The 24238-nt window shown below is 40.2% G+C and overlaps 2 protein-coding genes across 2 annotated transcripts; one reads left to right on the top strand and one right to left on the bottom strand.

Annotated features, from left to right (window-relative positions):
* Nucleotides 1–375: 375 nt before the first annotated feature.
* LOC307025126 (large ribosomal subunit protein eL19) lies at nt 376–2799 on the bottom strand. The gene is made up of 6 exons (XM_079659722.1): nt 2742–2799; nt 1541–1638; nt 1328–1450; nt 946–1066; nt 728–838; nt 376–568 (listed from the first exon to the last, which is right to left on the bottom strand). Exons 1-6 carry the CDS (start codon nt 2744–2746, stop codon nt 445–447), a joined length of 582 nt encoding a protein of 193 aa, XP_079515848.1. The 5' UTR covers nt 2747–2799; the 3' UTR covers nt 376–444.
* An 829-nt stretch (nt 2800–3628) lies between these two features.
* Nucleotides 3629–24173, top strand: gpam (glycerol-3-phosphate acyltransferase, mitochondrial). The gene is made up of 21 exons (XM_079660592.1): nt 3629–3819; nt 8068–8204; nt 8339–8458; nt 9379–9452; nt 10835–10948; nt 11049–11198; nt 11445–11544; nt 11794–11930; nt 12847–12943; nt 14482–14694; nt 14918–15031; nt 15615–15700; nt 16353–16468; nt 17646–17716; nt 18147–18414; nt 19070–19227; nt 19360–19437; nt 19579–19716; nt 19839–20028; nt 21312–21370; nt 21482–24173. The coding sequence occupies exons 2-21, from the start codon at nt 8121–8123 to the stop codon at nt 21596–21598; spliced, it is 2484 nt and encodes an 827-aa protein (XP_079516718.1). The 5' UTR covers nt 3629–3819; nt 8068–8120; the 3' UTR covers nt 21599–24173.
* Nucleotides 24174–24238: the final 65 nt, after the last annotated feature.

The following is a 24238-nucleotide window of genomic DNA, read 5'->3' as shown; positions in this document are numbered from 1 at the left end:
AGACCGTTGTCAATGACTTATTGACCGTTGTAAAGGACGTACAAATCTGCAGAAAGAAGTTTGATCGAACTGTATAGTTTTGGCCGAAAAGCAAACTGCATGCTTCGCGTCGGGCTCCTGAACAGCCTGTCCGGTGTTCTTTTCCCCGTAATAACTGCCTCGCTGCACATTATCCCAAAATTGGGAGGGTCGCTGCGATCTCATTTAGTAAAGTTTAAAATACGAGGTTAAATTCATTCAACTATCAGTCGCCCTAAAGTCACTGCCTCGAGGCAAGATCACTGCACTTCGGTACAGATTAACAAGTATTGTACCCCGTGTTTCCTTATGATGTAATTTTAAGGATAAAGAACACAGTCATTAATTACCAAACAATGACTGTTTTTGTCCAAATTTATTAGCAAGAAAAATGGGAATCCGACATGAAAATCTTCCAGTTTAGATTCATTTCTTTGTAGCTTCTTCCTCTGCGAAGCTCTTGATCATCTCTTCCTTCTTGGCCAGGAGACGTTCTTCTCTGCGCTTGCGGGCCTCCTTTGTCTTGGAGCGGCGAGCCTCAGCCTGGTCACTGGATAGGTAAAGAGAAAAGGATTGGTCAGTACAACTGAAGCTAAACGAAAACATACTTTTACACATGGATACTTTCAGAAAGAGCAAGCTTAACTATGCCAGGGAAATGATCCTAAAAACAAATATCAAAACAGGTCCAACAAAAAGAGCAACTTACGAGAGAAGCTTTCTGCGAGCCTTGTCTGCCTTCAGCTTGTGGATGTGCTCCATCAGGATGCGCTTGTTTTTGAAGACATTACCCTTGGCTCTCAGATAGAGACTGTGGTACCTGGAGGAACAAATATATTCAGACCATCTCAAAACAAGATGCTTCTTCCCTTCCTGATTAGAAGTCAAACTCGACTGACTGTCACCAGAAAAGAACTTCACACTTACATGTGCCTGTCAATTTTCTTGGCCTCCCTGTAGCGACGGAGAAGACGGCGCAGGATTCTCATGCGGCGCATCCAGCACAACTTCTCTGGCATACGAGCATTGGCTGTTCCCTTTCTCTTACCTGGCAAGGAGAAAAAACACAATTTAATATATTTATAATAAATTAAGATTAAAATATCAGTGGCTCATTTTAAAACTACTATTTGCAGGATTAAAAACAATTGCCATTTTTATTTCTTTCAAAAATGTACAAGAGCCATTGACTTTCATATTGTCCACAGAGAAACTACTGAACTCGATTCATCAGTAAAATCCTAGAGTCTTTAAAAGCAAAGCAAATGTATGCATTTTAACGAAATAAAGAAAAAAGGAGATTACCCACCATAACCCATGTGACGCCCCTTGCGGCGTGCCAACGTGTTCTTGCGGCAGCGAGCACGGGAGTGAACCGTCACAGGTTTTCTGATAATCAGACCATCCTTCACCAGTTTTCGGATCTGCTGGCCTGTGGAACAAAAACAATGCAATAAAGATGGTTGCCTTTTGTGCACACAAATCTACAGGAGAGCTCTCGAATGTTAAGCATACTACTCACGAGAGTTTGCGTTGGCAATCTCGTTGGTCTCATTTGGGTCCAGCCACACCTTCTTCTTGCCACAGCGTAAGACGCTGGACGCCAAGCGTTTCTGGAGCCTGAGAAAGGGAGGATTTGTATTACAGCAAGTAGTCGTGGTTCATCGGAGTTGTTTTGACTTTTTTTTTTTACTTCCTGTACAAAACACTAACCACGGGAGGTAGTTTATGTGCTCTAGTATTGACTGAAAGGGTAAATACAAAGAAATATTGCTACAAACTGAAGTAAATGTATAATCTGGATTAGAAATAAAAGGCACATGGAGAAAAAATATTTATTAAAAAGGAGGAACATACACTTATTGTACTGAATAGCCTACTAATACTAAAGTATATATTGGTTTGTGATTTATCATAAACTGAGAAGAACTCTTTGCCAAATGCATTTAAACAATTAAAGACTCAAAGTTAATAATGTTCCCCAATTGTTAATTGGAGGAGGCCCTCCATGTTATTTTGCATATAAAAACAATTCACTTGACCTCATCAGATATTTCTCAACTACTAGGTGCCATAATCCTCTTAATACATGGTTTATTTCTTTAAAAAGGAAAAGTGTGCCAGTCACAAAAACGAATTAGCAGGATGACTGGTTCATTAAAAACAGGTATCAGTTATTTGCTCGTAAGGGTTGATAGGAGGCAGAATGGACAGTCCCATAGGGATGTCATGACATTTGTTTTACTACTAGGCATAGAATTGAAAGAGAGAGACATTTGGAAAGTGCCTCAAAGAAATTCTGACTTAATCCACCTGGAAAATGTGAGGATCGTGGATGCACAAATAACCGTAATGACCCACCGTTAGCGTGGCACGGGAAGGAATAGAGCAACTATGCTAGTTTATTTTTATTTTATTGAAATGTTTGATTGACCATGGTTTAAAAACTGTATTTTATGCCAGTTGATTTGATTTGATGCGAGGGGCCTTAGGTGTTAAAGTGCATGGTGTGTCATGTCTTGGTTAGTGTAGCTAACTCAGGTTAGCTCACTGACATAGGCCCCATGCTACATATATTCCGCTAGAAATAGGCGACCTTACTCAAACTCATTCAGAGTTCAATGTATCTCTCTAGTCTTGTATAACAATTACAAGTTGAAAAATCCTGTTTATTTTTTGTTTCGGATAGAAACACATTGTTAAATGTTAAATGCCTGGCTTACCTCATGGCTGCAGCTAGCTTGGTTAGTAGGGACGAAGGAAATAGAAAGAGCCAGAGCCTCCCATTTTAAATAACGTCACGGGGGAACTCAACTGCGGCAGTTTTAAATAAAGCGTTAATAAAGCAACCGGTGGTGGGCAGTGGCAGTATTTATTAAGATTTGATTAAACATTTTGATATTTTATGTTGTATCTATGATTTAATATAGTTCTAAAGTCAAACTGAGTGTATTAATAGATCCCCCCCCACCGTAGCACAGTGGTACGCTCCATAAAATGTAATGTGTACATCTGACCACTGGGTGACGCACTATGTACATGTTTTAAGAACTCTAGTTTCTAAAACGTCTGGTCTTTGTGTTAGTGTTTTTCCTCTACAATGTTTTATCTAAGCAATATATTTTATTCATCCCTATTGAACTTGGGAGGGCTGCTCTATAGTTTAGAATAACACAAAAATAATGTAAATAAACAAAATAGAATATAAATATTCAAACTAACAGTAACATTAATAATGTGCAAAAATATATAAAATAAAATAGATGTATAATATTTGTACAAACATAAGAAGTTAAATTAAAAATGTCCAATAACAGATTCAATAATATGATGTAGATACACATAATTAATTAAAGTAGGAATGTGCAATAAAGAAAAAAGAGAGATATTTTATTAAAACCTAAGCAGTTCAAGGAAAATGTCCAAACAAGTAAAGTCAAAATTTGCACAATTCAGTACAACAAATAACATGCATATAACTATTATTATATGTATTAGTTTTAGGCTTAAGATATTAATGCCATCTATCTTTATATGGATCTGATCGACCAGTGCTGCCCTCTCCTGGCTGATGGCAGTACTGCACCGCCGGTGGATCACCTCTATACCAAAAATAACAGTGCTCCTGCCTCCTGTCCTGTGACACATTTGTGTCTGTCAGAGCTGAGCCGTCCAGTATTCAGAGGAGAGTGGAGCTTTTGCAGGGAGACACGGGCACTCAACAACGAACCACAAGGCTGGCTGCAATTTTGTCGACGAGTTTATTTTTGAGATATGAGTCAGCGTAACACAACGTTCAAGGTAAGGGAGATTTCGTTCTGGCGAGCCATGGCTAGGAGCGAGCTAGTGCTATAGCTACATCGCCAACGCTGAAGTAACTGTTACTAAAGCCGCGCGTTATTGTCATGGAAACAATAACTGCATTGTAACAATAGATTCCTCGACGGCGTTGACATATTTGTGAATGGTGAAAGCTAAACACAGTCAGGGCCGATTTTAGTGGCATATAACCTCACGTTAGCCGGTTAACTTTACATTGACATTGAGTGAAAGCAGACCCCTTGACAGTATATATCTTACTTTGGCTGGCTTTAGTGACATACAAATAGCTTTAACCGGCTGCTCATTAACTAACCCAACGTTAAGCTAAAGGGATTCCATTCTGCGTAAGCCCTAACGTCAGGTTTGCCACATGAGGCTCGGCAGCATGCCATATAATGTGCCTGACCCGGTGAATGAAACTGCACATTTAATTTAAGATTTTCACTACCAAATAAACCACCTGGAGCCTTTAAACCAGATAGTGTTAAGACATTTTAGCAGCCAAACAATTCGGCGTTAATACGTATGTTAAGCAGACACCCTGCTGCCTGGTTTGTGCCATTGTTGTCTGCACAGCTAGTTATCTGCACCCCATCTGTCACTGAGACTTCTGCTGCCTGACCTGCTTATTGCAGACAGCTTCTTGGAGCGCCTGAGTCGGATTAACCTACTGTATTCCCGTGCAGTGAATCCAAACAGAGATGGTGTTGTCTTCTCAAAGATAAGCATCCTCTGGTGTAACCCTTACTCCTTAATCAATACTGGTGTTTGCCCAGTACTATCTAAAATCAGCAGAATGTGGTGTTGGCATGTTTGTTATCTATGTTGCAACTGTTTCTTTGTTGTGAAATTGTTTCCCTTGATATATGCCTGTAAGGACCATAGCCTGCATCAGTTGGTATACGTAAATATTGAATATTGGTAGTATGTTCCGTAAATCTGCATTTTTACATCTTAACATTAGCTCTGAATTTCTATCATGCTGAGATACTTAATAATACGATACGATTTGAATGATAAGAAGTATGTCACACTTTTTGCAGAACAAACACAAAGAACAGCACTGTAATGTGAAATAAACCATACATTTACACGAGTATGGGAAAAAGGTATACTATTTTAATAAATATATAAAAAGCTCCAATTAACATAATCATATATAATGGGAAGTAGTAGTGGATATGATATGTATGTTTTGGTGTTGTTAAGTTATTGATAGTGTATGAATTCTTAACTAAACTCTATATCAGTCAATAGATTTACTTTTCTGCTAATCTTTAATTATGGCTACCTTCTCCTGCTCCTTAATCCCCACAGCTCCTCACCCTTCAACTGCTTTGTTTTGCTTCCAGCAAAGTCACCCCATCAAGGGGAGTACTCTCGGCCATTGACCCCCTTTTTTAAAGCCCAGTTTACCTCATCAGTGTGCATATCACCTACTAGCACCACAACACTGCAACAGCACAACGGCTCACAGGGCATTAATGTGCTGCTGGACCAGTTAAGCTGGAACGTATGCTGTCCCCCTCAAGCATAATATTAACTGAAAATGGACTTACATTCCCCCCTTAACTTACACACAGACTCTTAAATGTTTGGTGTGAAAATATTAAATAATTGAGTGACTCACTAGCCTTTTACAGGGGCCCTGTATGTGTTTGCTGTTAATTACTTTAGCGCCCTCTTTTTACTTCTCGAGGCTGTTGTACTCTTCACTCTGTATTTTATTGTTGGAATGAACAATTGCGGAATAACAGAAATTGTATTTATTTGGGGCCTAGACACTGCACACCTCCAATTTACTGAAAATGTTAACAAAAAGTAACCAATACAGAATGAAACCAGTATTAATCAGGTTTTTTGTGGTCGGAACAAAGTACAATATTGTTCAGTGTTTAAATCATCAAAACATTCTCGCAGAATATCAATCAAAGCTGCAATGAACTGGGATATTAAGAATCCATATCTGACAATTAATTCCACTTTTATCGCTTGAGAAAAGCCATGCCCTTCGTCATTCCTGATTTTGAGTAGCTGAAGCTGTAGAGTTCAATACTTTATAAGTAATACGGCAACTACTGTACCGTACTTCAATTTGTGCAACTATTTTGTTACCCCTCTTTACCGCCTCTAACAAGTTTCAAAGGCCCAGCTCTCATGCGGTTAAATACTCTTAATATAAACTACCAGAAGCTATTTAAAGATAGTTGACCTTTAGGTGTACAGTAGACAGCACATCGGTCTGGTGAAACACATAGCCAGTAGGCACAAATCAAATGAGGATAAATGTCTTTGTAATGGGCCAGTAGCTAATTAACCTGCTGCAACAGATATTTATAGAGAGAATACAAGAGTGAATCATCCCAATCATCCCAATCATCGTCTGGGTATAGTTCCAGATTCCCTAATATGATGTAATGTGGAGCTGAGCAACTTGTGTGATTGTAAAATTTTAGAGTATGCGCTCAAGTATTAGTACTCACTGCTACTGTAAACAAAATATGCAAATGTTAACTGTTATTGCTCTTAGCTCTGGTGTCTAAATATACATGTTTACTGACGTTAGATATACTGTATATGAGTTTAACCTTTGTACATTTCAAGGAAGTTTTCTGTCTGTTTAATTTCTTTTTTAAACTTGGATGAATAATCCTGATTTGCATACAGGAAAGGAAGATGTTTGAATTCTGAATAGTTTTGAGTATGTTTCAAATGAAGAAGTAATTGACTCTACTAGTGAATTGTGGTATTTAAAACTGCAGAAGTGAGACTAAAACAAGTCAAATATAGTCGTAACCAAGGCTACAATGATATTGGAGTGTTCATGAACAATGGTAAAATAATCCCAGCCTTTTGCTTTGCATTGTCGACGTTTCTTTAACATAGCGACCTTGCTTTTCTGAAAGCTCCTTCAGTCTCAGGGGTTTCGGTGTAAGGCACAAAACGTTCTTCATTGGAGTGTTGCTGGTTATTTGAACCGCAGGAGATCAGCCCATTAATTGCACTCAAAGGCTCTTGGGACTAGTAAAACAACGTCATCCTGATATTATTTAGAAAATGGCATAACTGGAGCAAACAGGTGTTCATTGAAGCCTCTCCTACTAGCAGGGTGATGCATCATGGGGGAGTGGTGTACATTCTTTTAGCCTTTAGATACACCTAGTTTTCACCTGGTGAGGCTGGTAACACCTGTTTTATGCTTAATCCTCATTCAGTGAAAATGCTGAGCAGCAGGCAGATGTACCAGGGTGCGGAGGGCAACATGTATACATCACAACACCAACCATTGTTTTAATATGATATTCATATAATCAAATTGTTACAATATACATAGCAATCCCATTGTCACACAACATGCAGTATGTTGGCATTGAGTATCTTCTCTATATCTTCCACTGTAATATATGTATTCTACTTATTATATTGATTCTTTTGCACACTGGAAAGTTATTGCAACAGAGCTGGCTGACAACACGTACACTAGGGCTGCTCGATTATGGCAAAAATCATAATCTCGATTATTTGGGTCAATAATTGTAATTGCGATTATTCATTGACTTCGAAAACATCCATTTATTGGAGAAAAAAATGTTTAACAGTATGTTTTTAACAGTTGATTACCCTGAACTTTAAGTATAATTCAACTGAAAAACCGAAAGAAAAAAATTAATAAAAATAATCGTTTTATTTCGATTACGTTCTTTTAGTAATCGTTGCAAGCCATAATCGTAATCGCGATTAAAATACGATTAATTGAGCAGCCCTAACGTACACTACATAAAACAGCACAATAAATAAAAGTCCTTCATTGTGAAATAATTAATAGAATCAGTTTGACAAATACATTATATACAAGACCATATGTGTGCTGACTTCAGCGAAAGCTTGAGGCAGGTTGTAATGTCTCTAATATTGTTTATTATAATAGTAATAATAATAATAATAACCTTGTCTGGAGTGAACACATCGCTAACAGAAAGTGTGGTTCATCTTCATAATAAATATTTAAATAAAAATAATGAGGTGATTAAGTTTTACAACTGTCAGTAGTTTTATGTTGGTCTATTTCAAATGTGTCCTTACTACCTAAAAAGTGAATTAGGATTTTGTGGAATGCCAGGTATATTTAATAGACGATACTCTTGCTTTTAAAAGGGAAACATACATATTACCCGGAGCGACGGCTGCATTAAAATATGAGAATATGTGATATCTGTGTCTTGCCAGCTTGCCAGCTAGTGGTGTGTGATCTGGAGGGAGAGATAAGGACAGCAGAGAACATGGCGCTGTCAGACGGCTTGTTGCTGCAGGTCAACAATGGAGAGCAGTGGACTAACCGCTGGAAACATCCCAACGATGACTCGGTAAGACACACCGATCCATCCATCTCGCTAATGCTCTCATACACTGTGCTCAGCATTACACATCTTGTCAGAGTGTTTAATCTATAATCATTCCTTTTACCTTCAATGATTAGTGTATGTGGCTGTGTCCCCAGGATCGCAGCACCAGCCCCTCTGTCCTGCGCTGCGTCGCCAGCACGTGGAAGGAGGGCCTGCTGAGCAGAAAGAGGCCCTTTGTGGGCCGCTGCTGTCACTCCTGCACTCCACAGAGCTGGGTAATGCTACACCAGAGCTCATAATCTCTAACACGAGTCCCTTTGCTCCAGGGGATTATCTGTTCTATTGTAAATGTTTAAGACTAAAGAGAAAATGTTTAAGAGTAAGGAGAAAATGATCTTTATGCAAAGTACACCCTCCAAAAAAGAATGTAGAGACTGAAGACACAAGAAGTCCATCTAAGCACCAAATCGTTTGTATGTGAATCAATCGTGATTTAAGATTGGGTTTAATTGTCTACTATTTTGATGTATTTTCTGACATTTTTTAGACGATTTATCCATTAATCTAGAACATAATCCATCATTAAAATAATCGTTTTTGCAGCCCTATGTGGCGTCTTCTATACATCCAAATAAAAAAACACATACGATATGTGCTACATTTGCCAAGGTTTGGTTTTCCACATTGTGTTCTCATGATCCAAGGAAAACCTTACTTTTAACGTCTCTAAAAGACGGTAGAAACACTGGCCGACTAAAAGACCTCAGGCCTTTTGTAACCGCTTAGGCAACAGACATTAAACACATTTATTTAAAAACAATGTGTTCAGCATGAGTTATTGCTGTTTTGAGCATGGGGAGTACGTTTCCCCACAGCATTGGTAACAGGTAACGCAGTACATTAGTGTGTGACAAGCGAATAAAACACCATGCAAATGTGGTCTGACACACTTGCCCAAGGTGACACATTGGTGGCTCCAGCTTGTCTACCTCTGTAAAGATTTCTCATTTGAATTTCGGTCCGCATTGCTTGCAAAAAAAAAATCCTATAATGAGCTCAGTGCTGGTCAAAGACAAGTTGATTGTTTCCCAAATCTACAAACCCATCGCTGTCTCTAAGGCTCTTAGTCAAAGTTATTCTGATACTGTTGTCTTCCTCATAATAATAATAATAATCATTTTTGTTTTGGTCCCAGGAGAAACTGTTCAACCCCAGTATTCCATCTCTGGGACTGCGCAATGTCATCTTCATTAATGAGACCCACACCAGGTAAACAAAGCAAAGTCTAGCATACCACCGCTATAACATCATCTCATTACACAGGGTTCTGCCGAGCTTCACTGTGTGACCTTTTTAACTGCACCTTGAACCAAGAGTAATCTCTATACCTCCTCCTGTACGGTCCAATCAAAACAGTACAGACAGACACTGGTAATCCTAACATCCTGTGTATAATAAATAGCTTTAAGTCAAGAAGGCCGATCTGTGAAACAGTGGAAAGGTAGACTGATGAATAATTGAAAGTGTTTGTCAGTAGACACCGGACAGATGCATCCAGTGACTGACCTGAGCAGGCAAGACTCAGCAAGGCTCCTTAATACCTCAAACAGTATGAGGTTTTGTATAGCACTGCTGTGTATTAGCATGTAGACAGTGACATTCTGGGGCCTTGATGGGCTTAGGGTCAATGTGCACAGGGTGTTAGTGTTGGATTTGTCTAACACAGTCATGTGTGTGTCATGTATAAGTTCAAGTGGAACTCACCCAAACAAAGGCATTGTTGCAAGAAAGCTGCATGTAATAGATATGTTGGCCAAAGCTGATCTCTGAACATGTGTAAAGTTACCAGCAAATACCTAGTTTGTCTTGAAATGTGTGTAAACTATGATCAGTTCAACTATATACAGTATTAGGGGTGCACGATATTGGAAAAACTGACATTGGGATTTCCCCCCCTCCCCCCTGCGATATGAAAATATACAGGAATTGAAGAAAAGACTGTTTTTTTTTCTGCAAACCATCCTTTCTTGAACTTTAATGCTATACAATTGGTATTTTTTTAACTATATTTAACCGGATGAAGGATTTTAGTCACGGACGTCTGGATCTTAAGTTATCAGAGCAACAAGCTGAGCTAGCTCAGTTAGCAGCACCGAGCCCTGGAGGAACACATGAAACTACTTTATTCAGTGTTTTTACCTTTAATCACCGGGTCCGTTTGCTTTGGAGATTTGTTTGTGATTGGTGGTTTGCTGTGCATGCAGAGCCTGCATGTCACTCACTCAAGTACCCCGGAAATGAGAGCCGCGCAAGTTTTCCTTTTGTAGCAAGCAGCAAAAATAATTGTAACATGACGTGTTTGAGTTAAAAAAAAAAAAAAATTATTAAATCGCATGTCCACGCGATGTGAATATCGCGATTATCGTCACGACACGATATATCGTGCAGCCTTATACAGTATATATTATTATTTGTGTAAGGGTGTATGTAATTAACAGATCAACGAGTATCAATAACACATATTTCTAATCTATAGAAAAATGTGTCAATACATTCGTTAGCGTCTACGAAGTATATTTAAGAATGTGTTTTCTACTTTACATGTTTTGACATTGGTTTGTGTGTGTGTGTGTGTGTGTGTGCTCATGCAGGCAGCGGGGCTGGCTGGCGCGCAGGCTGAGTTATGTGCTGTTTGTCATGGAGAGAGATGTCAACAAGGACATGTTCACCAGGAACGTAGTGGACAACGTGCTCAACAACAGCAGGTAAAGGCCCGACGAGCCATCAATGTGCATCTGAGCATCACGAGAGTCCGTCGTTTCCTCCACTTACGGCATGTCTGTGATGTGCTTTGGTCCATGGCAGGGTGGAGAGTGCGATTGCGAATGTAGCCGCGGATGTGGACGCTGCAGGAACACAACCTGGCCAGGAGCACAAAGCGGTCCGAAAAGTGAAGCAGAAAGCCCGGGCCTTCCTTCAGGAGATGGTGGCCAACATTTCACCGGCCTTCATCAGGCACGTACTATAGCTCACTTGCTTTTGCTGGGCTTCTAACCAGCGCTGTACTCAATAAATATGTGCTACAAATTTCAAATCAAAGTGTCGCGCTCATATTCTGAATCAAGATTTGAATGCTCCAAAAGGTTCATCCAGACTTATATAATGTTACCTCACTCCAAAATGTACTATATTTTCCCACAGCTATACGTTTGGACTGTTTGTTTCTGTTGCACATCTTCTCACTCTTTTCTTTCTGTTCAGGCTGACTGGCTGGGTCCTCCTGAGGCTCTTTAATGGTTTCTTCTGGAGCATCCAGATCCACAAGGGTCAGCTGGAAATGGTCAAAAAAGCTGCGACAGAGGTCAGCAAAAGATAAACAATAATCTCTATACATGGTCTTCTACACAACATGTGCAACAATGTATTGCATTGTAATTGTACACATATTTGTGACAGCTAAACAAATTGTCTAACAAGAAATACACACATTGATCATCATAACTGTGTTCTATATTAGCTGAGACAATAGATTAAAGTAGAAGATACCATTTGTATTTGTCATTGTTCCATCTGTGTTTATATTCAAATCCTCTTTGTCTTGTCTTTACAGCAAAATGTGCCCATGGTCTTCCTTCCCGTTCACAAATCCCACATCGACTACTTGCTCATCACGTTGATCCTGTTCTGTCACAACATCAAAGCCCCTCACATCGCAGCTGGGAACAACCTTAGCATCCCTATCCTCAGGTAAAAAGCCCACGAAGCCTCACGTCAGGTTTGATCATCTGGCAACGAAAGGCTCTGTGTAAGGGAGAACTCAAAGATCAGTTTAATATCAGAAGGAAGGGAATTCCTCGGAAGTAGATGAGAGAGGATTTTGCGCAGAACTTTGAATTGAATTGATTGATTTAAAACAAGGGACAGTGTACATTAATCAACATTTTAAAAACATGTAAAAGTACTCAAATTAACCAAAAAGGCTAGTTTTCACCGATACTCCCTTTGCCAGATGATGATGGACATCCTAAAAGCAATAATGAAAATACCACGACATTGTTATACCATTGTACATAAGAGTGAGATTGACGACAATTGTACATTTATGGAATACAAATAGCAGGGAAGCTAATCTTACAACAAGTCGGGAAGCTGTTTTATCATAACCTGCTTTTAAAGTGTTAGTCCAGATCTTATGTAGTACATCCCGGGACATCTTTACCGAGAACAGGAACACAACAAGCGGCCGCCACACATCAACAATTGGCTGTTTGCTGCATGTCATCCATCCCTCTTCACCTCGTCCTGCCTCTCCAATAAAGGAGAACTGCCTACAATATATCTGTATACAAAATAGTGTAGATAGTTATAGAGGTATACACAACTGAAGGGTTCAGCACAAAAATGTGTAGAGGCAGTCATTTATTGCAAATTTGCTTGGAGATGGTAGAGAACCACCGTTGTCAGCTGTCATCATCACTTCATTGTTTAAATCACATTGAATATTCCCAATAATGACTTTGAAGGTGCATTACTTCAGTACAGCATTGCCCTTTAAACACAGCGAAGCCAATATCAACATGATTGGCCTTACGTGATATCTGAACCGTCGCAAATTGCCGCCGCTTAACGTTGAAGCCGTGTGATTGTTCTTTTTCTTTCTTAGCACTCTAATCCGAAAACTTGGAGGGTTCTTCATACGACGGAGAATGGACGAGACGGGAGATAAGAAAGACGTTTTGTACAGATCACTCTTACACGCAGTAAGTCCCAAGAGTCTGTTTCTCTTCTACAATAAAGGCTGGTTTAGCATACTCTTCCTCAAGTCACAAAATGTTGAGTGTGTTTCTTGCCATGGCTTATTATGTAACTGCATGCTGTCTTCATGCCTTTCTGCTCGGTGTGCTCTTTTCATTCCTGAGTGATGGACAGGGAGGGTTAAAAGCTTTTCTTACATAATGTTAGTGCTTTTCTCCCCCCCCCCCCTCCCTCCTCTCCCCCCCCCCCCTCTGTGTGCTGCACTACCAGTCGATATTTTATGCATTTTAAATAAGTTACTTAGACATTACAACTCTTGAGTAAGTACATTCAGTAGACTGCTTTAAAATGACTAAGTCAGGACCGGGTCCAAATTGTGCAAGCGTAATCATTTTTTACCTTCACATGCCTGTTAAAAAAGTTTACACATTGTTTTAAAGTACTGTCGATGTTACATCAAACTCAACCGCTATTTGGTTAATATGTCACGGCGCTGTGTCCCTGGTATGATAAGTACCTCAAGAAACTCACTGCTCCAAAGCCTTTTGAAAAGATTGAATAGGAATTAAGATAAAGAACTGGACTTGTTCCTTTTGTTCCAAGTATTTGGAAAATGTGGATTAACAAGCTAATGAGAAAATCTGAAGTAGAACTAATGTTAATGACTGCTAATGTGTTTTCTACAAAATAGCTCCTCTGAGCAGTGGATTTGCCTAATTGTACCAGTCCCTCCCAGTTGGTAATTGCTTTTAATTTGTAAGTTTAGAGTGTGTGGAAGAGAGTTCAGGGTACTGAACGCAGGAAAGGCTGAGTATTTGTGCTTCCAAGATAAGAGGTATCAGCTTAAGGCAAGAACAACGGTTGTAAAGCATGACCTAAATATTATCCCTTTGTACCGCAAATATAACACCACACATTCCACCAACACACCGTGTACGGGTGGATTATGCACTGCTCTAAGATGGGAAAAGATACCATTTCAATGTGTCGCTGACAGACATTTTGACAAACCAAACTCTTACACATGCAGAAGGTAATAAGCTTTCATTTCTGTCGCTCTGGTAAAAGCCGAAAAAAGAACTCTGTCCTCTTCACGGCTTTATCTAAATGCCACACAATCCATTTCGGGATAATGTTTCTCCCCCAAAAGTGTCGACATAGCAAGAGACAGCTGTGTATATGTACTGTACTCAGCGGGATACTGTTACAACACCGCCGCCTCGGCACGTGGCCATTCCCCGCAGTGTGTTTAGGGGTCAAACCGTCGGTGACCCCCCACTCACCTTTATCCTGTATTCAGGCTGCATATACAGTACACCAGCTGCATAGTGCTGACCTCCATCTTTGTAATAGCGGCAATGTTGTGTTTCAGAATCTCAAAGACTTGGCAGCAAATTGCATTTTCATCAAAGTATTATGACCTTTACTTACAGCCTATAGACATTTGTCTGGTTTTTGACATCCAGTGCGTGCATTCATCATCCATCTTCCCCCCACATTACTCCCTTCCACATCATTCTGTGTTTGATCGCTCTCCCCTCAGTACACGGAGGAGTTATTGCGTCAGCAGCAGTTTCTGGAGATCTACCTGGAGGGCACGCGCTCCCGCAGCGGGAAGCCGTCGACAGCGCGTGCGGGCATGCTGTCCATCGTGGTAGACACAATGTGGACCGGGTCGATCCCAGACGTGCTGGTGGTGCCAGTTGGCATCTCTTATGATCGTATTCTTGAGGGCAACTATAATAGCGAGCAGCTGGTGAGTGTCGGGTGGCGTCTGTTCTTTGTGGGCCCTTTTGCTTTGCCAACAAAGGGCTTTTTACTCAGTTATTAAAGGAAACAGAATAGATATTATAGCATTTTACTTTTAAAATTGTAGCTGTGGTAAAAATGTGTTGTGTGTGGTGTCGGCAGCTATTACACGTTGTTTGTTTATTATGCAAGTCTACATTTTAACCATCTGAACTCCTCCATCCCACCAGGGCAAGCCTAAGAAGAATGAGAGTTTGTGGGGGATTGCATGTGGAGTGTTTAGGATGCTGAGGAAGAACTACGGTTGTGTTCGAGTTGACTTCAATCAGCCCTTCTCCTTAAAGGTGACTTTTCGCAGGTTTATATAATAAAAGAAGCTCTAACTATGACGGCATTCAGCTAACCCTCATGATTTTAAAGGAACACTTCACCCACAAAATGACTACACATGTTTACTTCGAAACATCGCATTTAATGCCTGACTCCCCAGTAAACATAACCAAAAACAGAAGCGTTTTGATGAATTTAAGTAAATCGGGGTTGAGTTTAACATCAGCAAAAATATATAAAACATTCACGAGGTCTTACACAACTTGTACAGTATAGTCTAAGTCTCATTTAATCAGTCTTATGCCCACTTCTTTCCGAACACATGCATTTCTGCTTCAAACGTACTTTTAACTGCACTGTCACATATTTCACATGTTGGCACTACTTTTCCTTCTGAACTCACGGTAACACAGGGTGAGTAACTGAAATACACATAGTTATTTTGTGGGGGAAGTATTGCTTTAAAGCGCTTAAAAGAATCGTCGGAATCTTACAATAAAATGTCATGTTTTCTTTTGATTTTTCTTCATATTTATTTACTCAAATAAATCAGTGGGTTTTTCATTTGAAATGAACCTTTTTTTTGGTCTAATATAGGAGTACCTGGATTCCCAGAGAAACCGCCATATTCCTCCAGCAGTGTCTCTGGAGCAAACCTTGATGCCCATCATCATTTCTGCACAGTAAGGCCAAACACACACACACACACACACACACACACACACACACACACACACACACACACACACACACACACACACACACACACACACACACACACACACACACACACACACACACCTCATCTGAACACATAGCAGCGGCCCCACATTCCCACCTGTAATATTATGAACTCTCTAGTCTAAACTTGACATCGCCCTCCTGCTACTTCACAGCACGCTCTGTTCTCTGACATCTGAGAACACAGCACTCGAGTTAGCATGGCGGAGGTCAATGCAGTTCAGAGCTGGCCCTTCAAAATAAAAGGGATACAGTCAAACAGTACATCAACAAAGACAGCAGCGCTCCATGGCAGCTGGTTTGGACACAAGTTTGAACTCATGCTAGCAGAGCTGACTCAACTTGCAGAAAAAGTGCCCTGCAGGGTTTAACTTACAATCCGGGCCGGCTAAAATAATTGTTCGTGCTTTTTACAGCTTAATATAACAACAAGTGTTTCTGAAGTGAATTACCTACCCCCACCTATAACTTTTTTAGTAAAGAGAAGGAAACTGTTTGTGAAATGAACTGGTGTGTCATTCATGCCATATCAAGCTTACATAACAATACATTTGTCGAACTTGGCTTTAAATAGTTGATTTGTTATCCTTTCAGACCTGATGCCCAGCTGTTTGAGGGGCAGGAGGAGGAGGAGCAGCTGAACAGAGAGATGCCAGAGGACATCGTGAGGCGCCAACTTATAAACAACCTGGCCAAGCATGTCCTCTTCAGTAAGAAACTCACGGCCCCACAGACAGGGGATTCACCACACCTTCACTATAGCCCTCCTGCATACAACATTAAGGGATCACTATCAGCCTCACCAAGAACAATATTTTCAGTTTTCAGAATAGAAATGCATCTGAAAGGTCCCGGATCATCATAAGGTCATCTTATTCCAAGTCTTTCAATCAGGATGTCTCTTTTATTTCAAATACTGGAGCACATGTAGCTTTATCAGGCTCTTTTATCTTTTTCCTATCCAGCACATGGTCTTATTGTCATCCTGTTTCAAAGGTGCGTCTGCTAGCCAGAACTAAGGCAGCACACATGAAACACTATCCCTCATTCTGCCTGCATGAATTAAAAAACAGCTCAGCGTCAGTCCATCCGCCCCACATCACTGAGGGATTTTTCTTGCCATGAGGGTAGCACTACAGAAACCGGTTCTCCCCAGCTCATTCAGCTGCATTCTCCTACGCTAGGCAGTTGTGTTTTGCTCCCAGCCAATCACAAGGCCTCCTGCTGGATGGCATGTTGTTTTCAGCCAATGAGATGAAGGGGAGGATAGAGAAGCAGCAGAAGGGAGGAATGCAGTACCACTGCTCACACATGCTTTACAACCCTGAACTTGAGCCATGCTTAACGTGACCACTAGTAACCCTTGTACTAAGACATGCACGCACACGCACACGCACACACACACACACACACACACACACACACACACACACACACACACACACACACACACACACACACACACACACACACACACACACACACACACGCACACACACTTTATTATCGGTAGGTAAGATGCCAAGGGAAATAATAATAAAAATGTATAATTTATAAAAAAATGTGTTGCAACATAAAGTCAGTCATAGATTCTAGTCACAGGATTGAGGTCTATAAGCTGATTATTTGTGAAATTGTAATTATTTTAAACACGTGAATCAGGTATTTTTTTTTTTTTGAAGTTGTAGTTAAACAGTAACAAGAAAGATGAATTCCCCGGTCCCAAAAATGTATAAATACTCTTCAAGTCACTTCACTTCATGTCAGCTGCTTAACAGCCTAACTCGTTTTTGTTGTGTTGTAAATACAAGTTTATCGATGGTATTGATATTGTCGTCCGTCTTTTGTGCGTAACTCATTGTATTCTCTTTGTGTCTTCCCTCACAGCGGCTAATAAGTCATCAGCGATCATGTCCACCCACATTATAGCCTGTCTCCTGCTGTACAGACACAGACAGGTAAGTCTGGCTCTTCATGTCCTCCCCTGGTGCTTCCCCACAGTAAACCGCACCATCTTCCATTTTTCCTTTTCATCCTCGCCCCTCTGTTTCTCAGATTTCTACTCCTTTTCCCCATCATGCTCCCTCCATTACACCAAGGTGATCCTAATGTCACATACCTCTGCATGAAAGTAATGAAAGTCCCTCAGTGTTGGAGCTCCCTCTTCCTGCTACCTCGTCTAGTGGTGAGCTGCTGCCCTCTGCAGGCACACTGATGTAAGAGGTGGCAGTGGACAAAAATGACTGAAATAAGGAATTTGCCACTTCTACATAATCAAACTCAAGCCCCGTCTAACTTTTTTCTCATACTGCATAAACATTTTGAGGCGCAAATTATATCAGTTTCTTTTGACTTGTTTGTTGAGCTTTTGCCTCCGCTTTGCTCCAGGGGGTGGTGCTGTCCAAGTTGGTGGAAGACTTCTTCAACATGAAGGAGGAGATCCTGTCACGGGACTTTGATCTGGGCTTCTCGGGGAACTCTGAGGATGTTGTGGTGCGTGCCCTCCACCTGCTGGGAAACTGCGTCAACGTGACCAGCAGCGCTAACCGCAACGGAGAGTTCACCATCGCGCCGAGCCAGACTGTGCCAGCGCTTTTCGAGCTCAACTTCTACAGCAACGGCCTTTTCCATGTCTTCATTTCTGATGCAATCATCGGTATGTAGAGTTCTGCGGTCACTGATCTTTGACTTGTTTGAAGGGATGCCAGCGATTGATCGATTATTCGAATATTCGTTAGAGTCTCCATAATCGAAAATTATTTTTGAAATTCGATTTTATTTATATATTTTTTTATTATTATTTATGTTTGGGGGCGCGGGCGGCGGGCGTCGAATAATCGATTATTATTCGCCAGGGCTGTCCGATTTTCGGTTTTGATCATGGTCAGTTTCTGGCATCCCCACTTGTTTTGCTGTTGATGTTACATCTACATACAATAATACATTTCATCAGGCAGACTTTCGCTATCCCAGGCCTAGATTTTCCTCTACAAAATTGTTTATTTTTCAAATTGATTGTTAAAAAGCATAATTTTCAAACATGGTTTGCCACGCTTGTTTTCTCTATATTAAGAAACATGTCAAAAAACACAGGAGAAAAACTCTTTAATAACAAAAACTATAAAGAATAGATATATTAAAAAAACAAGATACACACATTTCAAATACATCATGAATCAAATTGTTAAATGATACAATTAATAATACAAATAATTACAATAATAATTATTATAATATAACAAAAATACTTTAAACTTAACCTACAAAAAGTTCTTGACTAACCAATACATGTGTTCCTGACGTGTCTCCAGCCTGCAGCATCCTGTCCCTGCAGCGAGAGCTGGTGGCTGAATCAGAGTCCGACCACCCCCCCGAGTGTCTCAGCAGCCTCCCCCTCAGTCAGGAGAGACTCATCCGAAAGGCCGCCGGGCTCTCTCACTTCCTTGTCAATGAAGTGACACTGGCACCAGTAAGTCCTGCACTTCTCTAAAAGTTGCATTAAACACCAATAAACGTTTGAATTGCCTCTCGATGTCCCTGTTTGTTATGGATTCAAACTGATTTTTTTAAGTGTTTTTCCTTTTCCTCCCTTCTCCTACAGCCATGTCAGACTATTTACCAGGTTTTCCATGACGCAGTAGCGCGGCTCATTCAATATGGAGTTCTCTACGTAGCAGAGGTCAGTTTACAGATACAAACCTCACTGCTTGTGGACAAAACTAAAAGTGAAAGCTGTGACTTGTGCTAGAAGTATCATGGGGAACATCTAATGAATGGCTGTTGGCCAACTCGATCAAATGCATTTGTTGTTGTGTGACAGGAGGACCAGGAGGAACTGAGTCCTAGCCCCACAGAGGAACCTTGGCCCAAAAAGTTCCCAGAGCCCCTTTCCTGGAGAAGTGACGAGGAGGATGAGGACAGTGACTTTGGAGAGGAGCAGAGAGATCGCTATCTAAAGGTCTGTTTAAATAACATCATAAACGTGATCTATTTTATGATTAAACCAACATAACCTTTAGCCTTGCACCAACACTTTTTAAGTTGTCTTTCCCCCTCCATGTGTTTTTTTTTGTCAATCAGGTGAGCGTTTCCGCAGAGCATCAGGAGTTCTTCGTCTTCCTACAGCGACTCGTCAGCCCCGTGCTGGAGGCCTACAGCGGCGCCGCCATCTTTGTCCACAGTCTGAGTCAGCCCATGGCCGAGTCCGACTACACCCAGCGGCTCTTCAGATACCTGCTCACACGCACAGAGAGAGGAGTGGCTGCTTATGGTAAAACTGCACTGTCTACCTCCATACTGTCCACTTTTCATCATCCAGGTTTAGCTTACATGAAAGAAAAACAAGTCTCTTTTATTTTTTCATTTGATCTGGGATCTTACACAGGCTTTAAGTTAAGAAAATGTTTTACTTTAAGAGTTTATTGATAGGTTAAGGATATCCTTGAATTTGTATATGTGACCCGCTCTATCGAAATCAGTCGGAAGTCGCAACGGCTCATTTCAAAATAAATTTGTGAGGGAAAAAAAAGTTTTCCGGGGTTCGGGTGTTTTGTTTGATTTTAAATAAACAAAGTCTTGGCTTTCAGAATATGAAACTTTTATTTCCAAAATCACACGATAAATACATGTTTGAAGCTTGTAAAGGGAAGATGACAGCTCTCACTCGCCACTCTGCTGATCTGCAGCGCCGCTTCCCCTCCCTCCGGCTGACATTATGAATCTAAGGCGTATAGTAATCATAGATAACACGGCAGGGTCCTTTACAGTTTGTTTCCATCTGATTTCAAATGAACAAAGTCTTGGCTTTCAGAATATTAAACTTGTTTCGGCAAATTCAGATGATAAATACAACTTTGAAGCTTGAAGCGGAATATTACAATCGGAGAACGGAGCAACTTAACGTCACAGCAGGCATAACAACAGCCGGTGTTTCTCGTGAGGGTTTTCCCCGGGAAACAAACACAATACACACAAACGCAAAAATACACAAACACACACGTACATAAACACACACTCGCGAGCTTCCCCCAGACCAGTAATCCAAACGAAAATATTTTCCCTCCGTACTACTTTGATCATTTAATCTACCAATAATCAATCAGATCGATGGATTCCAGAGAACGGGAAACTTTGAAGGCCTTTTTCTCAAAATGATGACTCGTGACATTCATTATATAATGTGACATATTTTGCTTAATATTTGGAGTACAACAACAATCCTGATATCATTAGAAAGCTAGGAATCTCCTCTTTCCAGCAGTGTATACAACTCAAAAATGTGTCTTTGGGTCAATGCGACTGATTTCGATAGAGCAGGTCACAAATAATCTCTGCAAAAATACCTGATATTCAACACGATCTAGTTTTCCATCTACACAATCAGCCATGTACACCAAATATCTTTTCATATTTGAAATGAAACAATCCAATTTATGAAATATATATATCATAGCAAAGACTACTTCTTAAATAACCATGAATTAAAGAACATTTGAAAAGGTATAATTGAATGTGCAGCCTTTGTTTATGTATGTTTGATCTCCTTTCTTCCAGGTGAAAGTGCGACTCATTACCTGGTTAAGAACACAGTGAGGACATTCAAAGAGCTTGGGGTAAGAGTGTGTTTATTAAATAGTTCAAGTTTATAATGACATGATGTGTTGTCTGTAGTTATAGAAAGTGTTAAGGAAGTAGATTTCATGCCTTTCTCGTCTCTCCTGCAGGTCCTTAAGCAGAGAAAAGAGAACCAGGTGACGACTCTGGAGCTGAGCAGCACCTTTCTACCTCAGGCCAATCGGAACAAACTACTGCAGTACATCTTGGGTTTCACCCTGCTGTGACCGACACACCTATCAGCCCAGGCTCCTTCCAATAAAGGGCTTCTACTGGTTACTTCTAAACAATCCCAGGTGCTACTCTGTGGAAAGCTTTACCAGGAAGTGCCTTCACGTAACAGCCGCTAACTGTTAGCTGTTAGCCGGAAGAGACTTAAAGCCAGTCTTCCCTTTTTGTTCCAGTCTAAGACTTAGAACTGTGCAGCTGATAAAACAACATGTATTGTTCTTCGAAGAGGGATCATCCTCTCTTTGTGAACTTTACCAGTGAAGTCATGAGGTTTTAAAATGATCAACATTTTAAACTATCACAAAATATACTTAAGCAGGTTAGAAAATAAGAGTTTTACAGCAATCCGAACAAAGCAAGCTGCCTTTCATCTATTCAAGTGAACAAGACAATATGCATAGAAAATATTGGTGAACATAACCAACAACAAAGGCATTTTCACGTAAACTATGCTTGTTTGTAAGACTGCTGTTTTCATTTCAGTGCACTCTATTATCATACCGAAACAACTGGTCTAAATTCAATCTGACGAAAGGCTAATTTTGAAAACAAATCTCTGTACATATGCCACGGGAACAATGGTTCTTGTTCGCAGTGCATTTATAAAGACGCACTCCGGTGTCAATTAAATAATATAGGAACATTAGATAGATTCGTCCCTGCAAAATGCGTACACGTTTTGATTTGCAACACTAAATGTCCAATACTAATCCTCCTTATAGACGGCTTAGGTCCGTTTTTAATACTGGTTTAAAAATATAGGCAGCAAATCAGAAAAGCTGTGCATTAATATCTACTTATAAGTCATAAGTCCGGTGCAGCTAAAATCACAAACATCTACAGTTAAGTGCATTCAAACCACTAATATCTAAGTGCTTTCAGTTCCACTTATCTTCATGGGGTTTGATGAGAAGTGATCTATGTGTTTTTGTAACACTTTGTTCACGTGTCAATGAATTTTACATAGCACAGCACTTAAAAAAAACATCATACCAGCCATCACATCCCGTTTATTTTCAAATGCTATGAGCTCAGAAACTCTTCGGTCATGTCTTTCAGGGAAAGCAGAGATTTGGGATAACCACCATTTTTTCCCCCCTGTATTATAAACACATTGTATGAAGTCTGTTAAAGCATCACTGCTGAGAGCAATTCTACTGACTCGTTGGGCATTCGCAAAACAAAGGAACTACACAGTGAGGTACAAATAAGTGGTACATATCCAGTGTGTAGTCCCTTCATACGAAAGGTCTCTTGAAGACAGTGTCTCTGTTCTAGGATGTAGAGGACGTCTTTATCCTTTGTTTACTTTGAAATTCAGAATACTGAAAATGAAATCATTTTCCATAACTGTCAGGCTAATCTATTTTAACTTTGTAGTGGTTTAATGGTACACCAAGGAGATCAATATAATTTCATTTCTTTTTTTCGGACATGTCAAAATAAATGGAGTCAGTCAGTTTGTGAAAAATAACTCTAAAAAAGATAAAAAACCTGAAAGTGAAACCTCTCTGAGCAGCCGAACATGTTTTTAACTTGTACTGTAGGATCAACAGCACTCGGTATTTAGTTCTCGTCTGACATGTGTAATTCTTTATCTGAAGGCATTTTGTTTTGAACATAAACGTACATCTATGTTGTTAATAGTGGTGTGTGAGTGAACAAAACTGAAAAAGGAGGAGTGTGTGTGGAAAGGGCAGAGTAAGTTTGATGAATTTATTGGACTACTACATTTCTTTGTCAGATTGATAATGTGAAGACATTGTGAATGTTAGAAATTGACATTCTTCATCGTCGGGGCAATAAAAAAGAATGGGAGTCGGGTATGTGATATTTAAGTGAATATTTATACGGAAAGATTTGTTGACAGTGATAAACAACACTGCTTGTTACAATTAACTTTAATGTGTTTCTGTCAACGTATTGCTTTATTTAGTATTATAAACCTGCATTTTTGTCCAGTTTTTCAAATCTATGTACGAAATATCCCTGAAATGGAAACCTATGAAGGATTGTTGACCGCCACCCGTAGCATGTGAAAGAAAAGAAAAAGTATGTTATGTTAATAGAAAAACAATCGGAGAGATTTGACATTCAAAGCATTTCTGAGCCCACAATCTGTTTAAAAGTCCCCCGCGCCGAGGGATCCCCCCCCCCCCCCCCCTGCCGCCAAGATGAAACCACTCTACCTGCTGTACTGCATGTTTCCTCTGGTCGCCTTTAATCATCGACATTTCAATGTGAACTCTACTTAACCTGAGAATTGTATTTTACAGCCTAGTGTGTGAATTATGTTTCAGAGAAAGATAGTTGTTTGTTTAGAAGATGAAGTTCAATTTGTTACCTCTTGAATGTATCTCATCTGTCCCCCTGAAAAAGGTCAATGTGATGTGGTGAAGTCCTCACTGGAGTCGGTACGAACATGATTTTTATGAACTGCTCACGGGGGGGTTATTGTTGAGACTCGTTGCTACTGAAGCTGCATTAACAACATCCCTCTGCAACTATGTAACTGTAGGATTAAAGAAAATGCCTGTGTCTGGGGAGCAGGTGCCTTTTTAAAGCACTGTAGTTTTCTTTGGTTGTGTTTTTTTGTTCTGTTTTTGTGCATGTTAACTTAGATTTGTGTGTGGGAA

This window comes from Notothenia rossii (genome assembly GCF_949606895.1).
Source record: "Notothenia rossii genome assembly, chromosome: 11".
NCBI classification, from domain to species: domain Eukaryota; kingdom Metazoa; phylum Chordata; class Actinopteri; order Perciformes; family Nototheniidae; genus Notothenia; species Notothenia rossii.
Note: the sequence above shows the minus strand (reverse complement) of the source record. Positions and strands in the feature narration are given on the sequence as shown.